Source organism: Cannabis sativa, chromosome 2, assembly GCF_029168945.1.
Source record: "Cannabis sativa cultivar Pink pepper isolate KNU-18-1 chromosome 2, ASM2916894v1, whole genome shotgun sequence".
NCBI classification, from domain to species: domain Eukaryota; kingdom Viridiplantae; phylum Streptophyta; class Magnoliopsida; order Rosales; family Cannabaceae; genus Cannabis; species Cannabis sativa.
Genome location: NC_083602.1, coordinates 19,088,565 through 19,101,379, shown reverse-complemented (window position 1 = coordinate 19,101,379; position 12,815 = coordinate 19,088,565). Strand labels below are relative to the sequence as shown.

Genomic DNA, 12,815 nt, shown 5'->3' with positions numbered 1-12,815 from the left:
TGTGTCTTGCACCTTACAAATCAACTCACTTGAGAGAGATGTGATCAAACACACACACATTTTCTTTAACAATCCTCATCACTCATTACAAATGTAATAATCATCTAAATTCCTCTTTAGATCGTCAGCTAAAGAAGTACTCAAAGCCTTATATATGCAACTCAATAAGAGGGGTACCCAAGTTACTAATAAACTGAAATAATTAACTTGGGGGCTGACTGTACAGACTTGCAACATCTAACAGGTCATCAGATGAGACTGACAGTAGTAGCAGAACCCAAGTTACTAAAATCTCCCACAAATATATATGTTGAAAAATGCATGTTGATAACCCTATGGTATAGAGTTATTTTTAGTGCTTTTAAACTGAAACTATCATGATAAGAGTAATGAAAGTGTGTTTGTTGCTTAACTTCATCTAGTTTTTATCTTTATTTTCTATTTAGTAAGCTAGCTTTTAAGTCTTGTAAAAATTGTTATTTTAGTTGTGTTTATTTAGTTAAATGTTACTTGTTTGCTGTTGAGAAAGGAAAATTAAATTGTTAGGGAAAAGAAAAGGATGCAAGGACAAAGTGGGCATAAAAGCTGAAACTGGGCCAAATTGTTAAAACAACGAATTCAACATTCTGGGCAATGACGTGGAAAAAAGTTGCAGAACAAATTTCATTCGTCTACATCAGCACACACGTATCAGCCACTCAAAGTTACGATAGTTGACTGTTGTGGAGGGAGGAGACAAAACCTAGTGGGCCAAGATTGGAAATGAATTGGGCTTCTATTTTTAGGGTATTGTATTGTTCCCTATTTACCTAACAAAAACCAAGCACAATCACCATTCTTCTACACATGAGCTCAGCTACCATTTTTGGAGAAAAGTAATTGCAGAAAAGAAAGTACCAAAAAGAGAGAGCCTAAAAGAGGAAATTACCTGAAAAAGATAAAGAGGATGACACAAGCTCCATTTGTTTGAATTTCTATTCTCTTTCTTCTATTTTCTTCCTTCCTTTAAATACTTGAAGTTTTATTTTTAAATTGTAAAAAAAAAAAAAAGGCAGCAACCATGGATGAACAACTCTTAATTTGAATTTTATTTTCTGATTTGAATATGAGCTAAACTTTTTGAGGCTTGAATGGCTATGAACTCCTATGTTTGGTATGATTAATTTTAAGCATATTTTAGCATCTTTGCCATTGTTCATTCAAGTAAGCTTGCTGTTATTAATTGTTATTTTTTTTGCCATGAGTAACAATTTACTAAGCTAGATCTGGTTTTGGAAAGCTTAGATTTAGTAGTTCAACTTGAATGAAACAAGTGAATTCTTAGATTTAGGTTTTGCAATCTGGTTTGATATAGGAATATATTGATCTAAATGATAGAACTTAATTTGTGAGTTTTGAAAAATTCTCATAAACACAAGAAAATTCTGTTATCTTTGTGCGAAAATGCTGAAGTAATGTTGTAGTAACTGGGAATATCCTGACTAGGGGGGATTAGTTATTCAAGCTACTTTTTAATATATTACATTTCTTGCAAGCAATTTTCTAGCAACATCAGCGTTATTTTAGGCAGGTTTAATTACAGTCATTTTAAATTTGAATCATTACTCAACCATTCTCATATTTTTCCCTTTTACTTTAAGTTTACATCATATTCTGTTTGCAATCCTCATGAGACGATCTTACTTATCACTTTATTACTTGTATGACTGCGTATACCTGCGTATAATAATTTTCACAACAAGTTTTTGGTGTCGTTGTAGTGCCTAACACTCTTATGAAAGCCTCACTTAAGGTGAAGGAAAACCATGGTAAACAAACAGAAGCAAAAATAAAAACGAAAAATCAGCGTAAAAATTTGTGACAGCAGTCACAAAAATCTAGGATCAGAATTTGATTCTTTCCGAAACGTTCTCCGCAGACGTTTCCAGTCCACCAAAAATTCTGCTATTTCTCTCTGTCCACATCGCCCATAATAGTGCCATAATAGTAGTCCTCCACAATTTAACTTTCCTTTTGTTTCCCATCAGTTTGCTTATTAGGACAGCAGAAACCAAGCTAGGTAAGACCCAATCCAAGCAAAATTCTTTGAACAATAACGACCATATTTTTCGCATATATATGCATTCTAGGAATAAATGCTCAATCTATTCATAACTAGACTTGCAACAAACACACCAGCCCAGAAAGATTGCCATATATGGTCTTCTTTTTTGCAAGAATACTAACCATCCAAAAACTTCAAATTTTGCTGGTATGCAACATTTCCACGGGGTTTTAGCCCACTCTGGGTTCCTTGAGCTATTATTTGAAGTGAAGCAAAGGAAAGCGGACTTACAAGAAAAAGAGCCACCATATTCTGGATTCCAACTCTTACTGTATACTAATAATTATAAATTTCCAACATGTATACTAATAATTATAAATTTCTGACATGTATATTAATAATTATAAAATCATCAATGCAATTTTAAACCAAACAAAATGAAATTGTCATGGTGTAAATTCTCAATATTCATGTGGGAAATTCCACCGATCTGTTGTGTGAATTGTCATCGCCCATCGACAGCAGTTATGCTTGTATTGCACGATGGGGGCTTAAGAACGGAGGAATGAGCTTCTTCCCACATATCTGTGTTAGTAAAATAGGCTGGTGGTTTGGGCTGAGGCAACATTTTCTCACCACTCAACATTAGAATGATAGAAGACATATTAGGCCTATCATTAGGATTTTGTTGCACACATAAGAGACCAATGTGAATGCAACGCAATGCTTCTTCCATGTTGATGTATGGATCACTTAACAAGCACTTTTCAATTAGCTTAAATGCATGACCTTCTTTCATCAAAGTCCACGCCTAATAAACATTATAAAAGTATAAATGAAAACGAGCTACGAATCAATGTAAAATTTAATAAAGTTTTTTCTATTTGCACTTACTAATCCAGTGAGGTTTAGAATTTTATCTTCATCGTAAAGACCTCTACTTTTCTTTCCACTTACTATTTCTAGCACCAATGTGCCAAAACTAAACACATCAGATTTTATTGAGAATAGGCCATTGGAAGCATATTCGGGTGCCATGTAACCACTGTATTTGCACAACACTATATATTAGTATGTAATATGTTTATGTTAAGGCAACTAAAAGATTTCTCAAGATCACTTACTAAGTTCCTACAACTTTGTTCGTGTTTCCTTCAAGTTGGTCTCCACCAAAAGTTCTAGCCAAGCCGAAGTCTGAAATTTTGGGATTCATTTCTTCATCAAGTAACACATTACTAGCTTTGAGATCCCTATGTATAATTCTCAATCTAGAATCATGGTGAAGATAGAGAAGCCCTTTGGCAATCCCAGATACAATTTTGTAACGCTTAGGCCATTCTAATAGTACGCTTTGTCTTTCATCTGCAAATGTTGCCACCTGCTTTATTAGAACAATATTGGCAACTTATATATATATATATATATATATATATATATATAGAACATCACATGTATTAAAAGAGTTGAAAAGAGACTTGCCAAAAATGAAATAGTCAAGACTTTTGTTGGACATGTACTCATAAATCAGTAGTTTCATTTCTCTATGAATGCAATAACCAAATATCTTTACAAGATTCCGGTGTTGAATCTTAGCAATTAGGTTTATTTCATTTTTGAACTCATTGACTCCTTGTCCAGAACACATTGATAGCCTTTTCACAGCAATCTCTTGACCTCCTTCCATAGTACCCTATTATGTGACAATGACAATAATTATTTACCATATTAAGAAAGAAATAAAAAAGAGAATGACATGTTGAGTGAGAGAAGCTTACTTTGTATACAGGTCCAAAACCACCCTCTCCAAGCTTATTTGCCTCTGCAAAATTTTTAGTGGCAAGACTAATTGTATGCAGGTCCAAAAATGGAAGCTCAAAATCATCATATTGGCTTTCCTTTCTCTCTGAAAAAAAAAACCATTAATAGTTTTTAGTAGTTAATGTTTAAAATGAGAAGTTTTTCTTTTGTAGGATATGTAAGTGAGTTTGTAAGGTGCATGAGATTCTATGTCAAAACTTGACAATAAAAAAAGTAGCGCATACATCTTATATGTGGTATTATCTTTGTGGGACTATTTATAACAAATCTAATTACAAGAGCGCAATCTAAAGAATAAAGAAAAAGACAGAATGAAGTAAAAGGTAGAGAAGAAAGTATTTACTGAAAATGCGTCTCCTCCTTCGAATGTAAAAGGCAATCAAAATAAACACACCACCTAATCCGACTACTATAGCTATTATTATGACTACTCTCTTCACTTTCACCTTCCCACGACTACCATCAGCTCTGGTTTCATTATGAATTTTTGGAGCTGTGAAACAAAAGAAGCAAACATTAATCAAATATTGAACAACGGAAAGGAGATCCATATAAAATGTACTAAGAACACACGATGTGAACCTATTTTTGAATTTGATATTCGAATATAAGTATGTGGTTCGAAACGACTAGAAGACAGTTGTCTAATATCAAACAGATCTCCAAACCAGTGGATACAATCTTCATTTGAGTAAATTGACTCTGAGAATGGATAGCTATAAGCCATACAAGAGCAATTGCTCAAGCATTTACTCCTGCATTCGCTTTCATCCTTAGTCTTAGTCACCCAACTATAATTAGTATCCGGTGCTCTAAAGCCTGAATATTGATCAAATTCAAATCCTTCCTCCTCTTCAACTTCATCATGGCAACTTGGAGGACTGTATGGCTCACACCCTTCTGACCAAGACCTTGAGTTCCAATTGTCTTGATTCTTTGGCTTGAAGCCTTCTAAGCATTGGCATATTGGCTCCTCTGTTACACTTACAACATTACATTGTGAATTAGCTCCGCAGAAGCCATAATAGTCACATTTGTCTCTTGGGATTGCCCCATAAAAAGTCCCAAAGTCCCAGCTAGGTTCAATAGTTCCGTCATAATTCAGGACAATTTGTGGCATCATGGACTTATTTTGGAGGCTGTAAGTGTAGTAAACTTCATCATCGTTGTACACAGAATTGAAAATAGAATCATCCACAGCATCGCTGGAACTCATACCATCCCACAACCCTTGACGATACAATATTGCAGATCCATTACGGACAGTTAGTTGAGGATATGTATGGCGTTTCTCATCAAGCTCAATCCCATAAGTGAAATCTCCATCACATGGATCACTATAAAAGCTCTTCCATGATGATAAACGCCTATTGAGACCTCTCTTCAAGTCCCATCCTAATTTCATTCCTGGCAACAATGTATCAGTTGGATAATCAAAGCTTTCCCATAAATAGTTTGTTGTGTTTGCATCTTTCTCGTCTCTCAAAACCAAGTTACCATTATCCAAAAGCTGAACCAATGGTTTCGCGGCTTGTTTAGACGAGTTTGTAGACCAAACAATTTCTCTCTTACTATTATTTTCTTCTGAAAAAAGCACAAGATTTCCTTTGTTGTCTATACTCAACAAGCCAGATGAATCTTCCATTGGTTTACATCGGTTTGCAACCCAAACAGGTCGAATATATGTAGTGTGGTTATACCATATTCCCAGATAACGATGGTTTAATAAATCATATGGACTAAAGAATTTCAGAACAAACCTTCCTTCTTTGGATACCAATAAATTAGCTGTGTCTGTGTAGTCATTGTGATTATCTCTGAGAACATCTGAAGGTCTAATGATATCATTATGAAGCACAGCAAAAGAAGTTGCAGACAGAGAGAAAAGTCTCAAAACAACTAATAAGGTGACAAGAAAAGGAAAGAACTCCATATGCTATTAATTTTCTAGTTCACCACAATGTACATTAATCTGTGGTTTAATAGTTTATTAAGTTTAAAAAGATATAAGGGTGATTAGTTTTCTGGCTTTTTTGTACAAAAAAAAAAAAAAAAAAAAAAAAAAACTTTAGTAGGAAAAATATCAATTCGAAGATGACTGATTGCTCCTCCAGGGTCAGCCACCGACTTTGACCGTTTTAAAAGAGTAGAAATGTTTAGATGCATTAAGTGGTGTTTTCTAGCATTGTACCGTTTAATATTGACAAAATTTCAAACACTACTTGTATACTTGTTGAGAAAATTTATTCCAATTAATCACAATATTTTTTCAAGTCATAATAAGCAATATCAAAGCACTACAAGCAACATAAAATACTCAAATCAAGCATAAAAGTTAGTCGCCAAGATTTTACGTGGAAACCCAATTGCTAGGAAAAAACCACGCAAACCGTAGTCTGATTTAATCATCCACTATTACCAAAGTTCAATAATAGGGTTCAAGGTTCTTCTCTAATATAATTAGAGGCTCACAACAATATCAAGATTAAATAATCTTGAATCACCAATACAACCATCATCTTAAAAGATAAATACACAAATGAAAAAAAATTGGGTCTCACCAAGTGAGTATTGTAGAAGACTTCGAAGGATCAAGATTTCAAAGTCAAGTTTAATGTCTTTGATGGAAATCATTTACTGTTATGACTCTGTTTTCTAACTTCTTTGCATTGCTGAGTCACATCGAAATACACTCAGATAAGTTCTCTTTAATTTCTTTTTTTTTTTCTGAAAAAAGGGAGGAGGGACCACTCACTAAGATTGGCCCCCACCCTTGAGATAAATAAACCCTCGCTTATGGCGGAGGAAAACCGTGGTTACAAATTGCCCTAAATTCTAAGGCTTAAACAAAGTCTCAAAGATATGATTACAGCGATCATATTCTCTTATTATATCTTTACAACAGTGCTCTCCATTCTCTCATTAAATCTGAGAAAGAAACATTTTCAAATAGCTTAGTCTTGTACACCCAAGAAGCAGTCCAAAATTTAATTTTATCCCATAGGGCCTCTGAAGAGCTCTCCGGACCTTCAAAGATTCTGTTATTACGTTCTAACCAAACCACCCATAGAACTGCCAAGACTGTCGTTCTCCATAAACATGTGCTTCTTTTACTACCCCCCACCTTGCTCACTATCATTTGAGAGACCACACAAGGCATAACCCATTGAGTTCAAATTCATTAAACAACTTTGTCCAGAGATTACATGCAAGGCGACACCTTAAAAACAAATATGTTGCATCTTCCCCACTTGACTTACAACAAACACACCACCCCGGTGACAAGCACATAAATGGTCGCTTCTTTTGCAGTCTGTCATGTACGTTCAACTTATCTAGAGACACCAACCACCCGAACACTTTAACTTTAGAAGGTCCTCTGCTTTTCCATAGAGTCTTCGTCCAAAACACCTCACCAAACTCCTTGGACGAAGAAAACCAATAGAATGTTGATTTAGAGGAGAAGATCCCACTGGGATCCGAAATCCACAAACGGCTATCATCAAGGATGTTGAGTACTCTAACATGTTCCAACTTCTATAATAGTTGTGTCAGGTTCGAGATTTCCCTATCCATAAAGTTTCTTCTGAATTTAAAGTCCCAGCTTGCCACATAGTTTCCCACCTCGCCCTCATCGGCAATCATCTCCTGTATACTTACATTCTTAGCCTTAGAGATCACTGCAACGTCTGGGAATTGCTCCTTTAGAGAGGATCCCCCAATACATACGTCCTCGCAGAACCGTATACTTGCTCCGTATCATACTTTGAACTTCACCAATTGGCCATATTCGTCGTAATGATCTAAAATATCCTTCCACGGCCCTCTTGGAGATAATCGAGCCCCCCCTTTTGTATCCCAGAAATTATCTGCTATGCCATAGCGACTTTTGATTACTTTGTGCCACAGGGAGTTTGGCTCTAAAGGAAATCTTCATAACCATTTCATCAGCAACCCTTTGTTCCTCAACTCTATCCTTCCAATTGCTAAACCATCCTCACTTCTTGGTTTGCATACCTCATCCCAAGCCACTAAATGGTCACCCCCTGCTAAGTCTCCACCTTCCCAAAAGAAATCTCTCATCATTTTTTCTATTGCCTTGATGACTATTTTTGGAGCTTTGAAGAGAGAGAGGTAGTAGATAGGGAGGGAAGATAGGACCGACTGGATAAGAGTAAGCCTCCCTCCCCTAGACAAGAAGGAGCATTTCCATCCATCTAATCTTTTCGCACATTTATCCAAGACAGGCTCCCAGAAAATCTCTTTCCTCGGGGAGCCACCAAGTGGCATTCCCAAGTATGTCATAGGCCATGGTCCTACCTTACAACCAATTACTTCTGCGTTTTGGGCCACCACTTCCTCTTCTAGGCATATTCCCAACAGTTGACTCTTGTTCAAGTTTACTTTCAAACTATAAACGCCACAAAAAGTTTCAACAATCTCAACCAGTTTTCGTAGTGAGGCCTCATCCTTAACAAAGAAAAGGGTGTCGTCCGCAAATTGTAAATGACTGATCTGGACGTTGTTTTTGCCTACTTAGAACCCCGAGAATGAGCCTAATTCTACTGCCCTATCCACCATCCTTCCAAGCACATCAACTACCAATGTAAATAGAAACGGCGATAGAGGATCTCCCTGTCGAAGACCTCTAAAACCTCTGAACTTGCCTCTCGCTCTGCCATTAATGAGCAAGGAGAATAATGTAGATGAAACACATCCTCTAATCCACTTCCTCCATAGCTCCCCGAAACCTTTCTCCTTCAGCACCAAATCCAGAAAATCCCAATCAACACAATCATATGCTTTCTCCAAGTCGATCTTAAACACGAATCCCTTCTTGCCACAACTCCTATACTCATCTACTGTCTCGTTTGCTATGAGGACCGAGTCTAGGATTTGTCGTCCTTCGACAAAAGCCGATTGAGTTTCAGAGGTAGTCTCTCCTAAAACACCTCGTAGTCTAGTCGCAAGTGTCTTGGCCACAATTTTGTACACACTTGTGATGAGGCTGATTGGTCTGAAATCTTTGACCTTGCAGCTGTTAAGTCTTTTGGGGATCAGACAGATAAAGGTTTCATTGATGCTACCTTCAATTCTTCCCTCTTTCTCAAAGGCCCGAAACACTTCCATCAGATCATCCTTGATCGTGTCCCAGTTGTTTTGGAAAACCGCCATCCTAAAACCGTCTGGCCTCGACACTTTACTTCCTTCACAGCTGAAGACTGTTCTTTTGACCTCTTCTTCTTCAAAAGAACATTCAAGTTGGCAAGCTAAGGAGGACGCTATACGTTGCCATTCAATGCCCTCAGTCCTTTACCCCCTTCTTGCCTCAGAGGTATAAAGTTTCGAAAAAAAACCAATTAGCTCCTCCACAAGTTTGTCCTCCTTATCAATAATAGACCCATCATCTCTTTCAATTCTTGAAATGGCGTTCCTGGCCTTCCTCGCATTTAGTAGATTGTGGAAGAATCTTAAATTAGCATCCCCTTCCTTAGCCCATTTACACTTCGATTTAAGCCAATTACTTCTTTCTTCTTCAAAATTCAGCCGCTGCCATTCCTCTTTTAATTTTCTTCTCTCCTCGGACATGCTTTGAGCCCAGGAATTGGTTCCTTCTAGCCTATCTAATGCCTCCAGCCTGCCTTCCAAAGCTCTCTTTTTTGCCTTGTTTTGTCCGAAAGTGGATGAGCTCCACTCCTTCACCTTTCCTTGGGTCATTTTCAACTTGCTCATAAACTTTGTGCCGGGCCAACCAGTAGAAATGGCTGTTACGAATTTTATGTTTATTACGCAAATATACACAATCAAGTAGTATCTCACGCAAGTGAGGTCGAACCACAGGGAATTGGATTAAGTACTACTAAACTATACTTATGATTCTATTTGGTAAAATAATAATTTTGCAATTTAAAAGTAAATAACTCAGAAAATTAAAGAGAAAATAAACGAGGATTAATCAAGATGAGAGATTAGGGAGGTGAATCCTGTTGATAAGTTACCAATGTTAATACCTAATTGCTATCCTTATCTCAATGTGAAAGACAGATTATAAATTAACCTAACTCTTTTTCAGATCTTTTAGGTTCTAAATAATATGTTCTCTAATTAACTTCTTAATTAAATCAACACAAAATCAGCATTAAGCAATAATCTATTGGTCACTGAGGCTATGTAAATACTTTCGTTTCACATCAAAACCTAGACTATCCAATTTTAGCATTCTCAATTCTCACTTTTCAGATTTTGAATTGAGATCATTAAACATGTAAAAGGTGATCAAGCTTGCACATGGAATTAAACACAAATATAGATAGTATTCACACATAAGATGAAGGAATGGCAATTATTTATTAACTAGGCATAAACTTAAACAACATTCATCATCCTCCCTTATTGGGAAATTTAGTTCAACATAACTCTAAAAACATCCATGATTAATTCAGAAACAAAACTAAACATAAAAGAAGAAATTAAGGGTAAAAGAAAGAGACTAGAAGGTGATATCGCTCCGGGTCTTCAAGATAGCTTCCTCTCCACTTGCATCCACTATTTAAGTCTATTTCTGCTTACTCTGACCTTCAGTGTCGCATTCCTTATATAGGGATGAGAGGTGTGCCTCCAATTTGAGAAAAAATCAAAATTAGGTCAAATCTGCGATTTCTGTACCTAGTCGCGACTAGCATTTCAGTTGGTCGCGACTACAGGCAAACCTCGAAAATCAGAGGTTCTGACAAATCTCGAAGTCGCGACCAGAGTCGCGACCTGGCTCTCTGGAGGTCGCGACTACTGACGCGTCTGGAGCCGAATTTTCCAATTTTTTTCCAGTTTGTCCCAATTTTTCGCCATTTGACTGAATTTGAACTTTAACACCCATGGAACCTAAATTAATGAAAATCAAGCGTAAAACTGCTCCAAAAGACACCAATAGATGAGAAAATGCTAACTTTAAAGACCCGAAACATAGGCTAAATATAACCTAACAAAATCCCCCAAACTAGATTCTTACTCGCCCCCGAGTAAGGTAAAAAAAAAACTAACTACGCTATCAGATAATCACTACGCTGCTGACTCATGCTCTGTTTTCTTCCTTGTATAAACTAGAATTTCGATCCTACTAACTCTAACAATTAACTCAGATGCTCAATTAATAACACTATGTACAACTGCAAAAATTTATTCAAATGTGAAACATTGTTATAAAAGTTTTACCCTTTCCAACAGTTCCACAGCCCGATAACTCATAAGCTTGCATGCTTATCTTTCTCCAGTAATGTTGACAGTATTCTTTGGAATCATTAGGTCTTTTCAAGGCTTAGGTAATATGGCTCAGATATTCAGGGATAGGCAAAAGACAATTTTTGGCTCAAGATATCATAAGCACACAAACAGAACCCACAAGCTTCTTACTTTTCTTTTCTAAAACCCCATAATGTTCCTAAATTTACCAAGATTGATAGAAGACATCTCTATTATTTTTCCAACATCACTGATTATTTTTTTTTCTTTTCACACATATTTTTACTTTTTATTGTGTTTTTTTTTTCATCATATTTCATTTTTTTTTTCAGTGACATTGAATTACACAATTTTTTTTCTCTTCTCAATCTTGCAAGTTTTTCTCCCTCTCACTATTTCCTCACACTAAATATTTCTCCTCCCCCAAACTAATTATGTAGCTTATGATATCATTGATAACATGGTGAAGAAAAATTAATAGTGTGGTTGCAATTTTTCAAATCAATGGGTGAAAAACATAACAGGATTAGGCTCAAAAGGTTAACTAGGGATACATTATTACGGTAGGCTTGAAAAGCTCAAACTATCCAACAAATGCCTAAGTCATATTCCAATTGAACACTATCAAGGATTTTGTCTCAAAAGAATAAACATGCAAGTTCTAAGCTATCCTGTCAATCTTACCACAAACCATAATAAAATAATTATAACAATTTTCACAGATTGAGTATTTGCAGATAAACACAGGTTTCTGAGCATCCAAACTAATCCAAAGAGTTAGCAGAATCAAGCACACAGTTATTTTACAATTTCAGATCACATCACACTAATCAGCAGTATACAGCTATCGTCAAGCTTATTGCCATTCCTTAACTAAAATAAAACTAAAAACAGAAAATTAAAATGCAGAAATTAAAGTGCAGAATTTTAAAATTTTAAGTCTCTCCCCCCAAACTAAATATGACATTGTCCCCAATGTATACAGTAACATGCAGAGAAAAGAGACTTACCTGAGACCCTCTCAGAAAGGGTTGGGTGGTGGCGGCTGGTCATATGGGTAGAACCGAGGAGGCTACGCCAAATAATTCGGGTCATCAATCCCGATGTTCATTCTGTTGATGAGAGAGTTAAGTTGCTGAACTTGTCCCTCATCATAGATACTCATTTGCACCATGTATTGTTGCATGTGGTTCTTCTGCTGAATTATATAACTCAACTGTGCATGAGTGTATTGCGTTGTGGAATCGATAGGCCCAGGCAATTGTAAGGGCTGCTCCTCTTCTTCTTTAACACTAGGCTCTCGTTGCCGCCTACGTCCTTGCGGTGCATCAGGTGGAGGCTGGCCATAGGGATGTGGCTCTTTCAGCCTGTTGACAAAGGCGATGTCCATCTTGCAAAATGGCAACACCGTGTTGTCATACTCCAATTGGGGAACTTCATATGCCCCGCAGAGTTCTGTGATAACTCCTGCCAAACCAAAACCACCTCCCGTGGCTCCCTGTACGATCTAATCAATACTATGCATGATGACTTGTCCAATGTTTATGTTGTACCCCTTCATTATGGCGTACACATATTTCAGTCGATCCATTTGGACATCGAAGAAGTGCTTATTTGGCACTAACCGAGCACTTACAAAGTACATCCATGTTTTTGCCACTGGATTCAATTCACACCGGTATAGGATATTTGGCGACCCCTCTGTGCCATCGTTGTC

At 36.7% G+C, this 12,815-nt stretch overlaps 1 protein-coding gene across 1 annotated transcript; it reads right to left on the bottom strand.

The window, feature by feature from the left end:
• Positions 1-1,946: 1,946 nt before the first annotated feature.
• LOC115720841 (G-type lectin S-receptor-like serine/threonine-protein kinase At4g27290) lies at positions 1,947-5,912 on the bottom strand. Its single transcript, XM_061109219.1, has 7 exons — positions 4,445-5,912; positions 4,206-4,355; positions 3,820-3,947; positions 3,458-3,734; positions 3,169-3,406; positions 2,939-3,089; positions 1,947-2,855 (listed from the first exon to the last, which is right to left on the bottom strand). The coding sequence occupies exons 1-7, from the start codon at positions 5,793-5,795 to the stop codon at positions 2,550-2,552; spliced, it is 2,601 nt and encodes an 866-aa protein (XP_060965202.1). The 5' UTR covers positions 5,796-5,912; the 3' UTR covers positions 1,947-2,549.
• Positions 5,913-12,815: the final 6,903 nt, after the last annotated feature.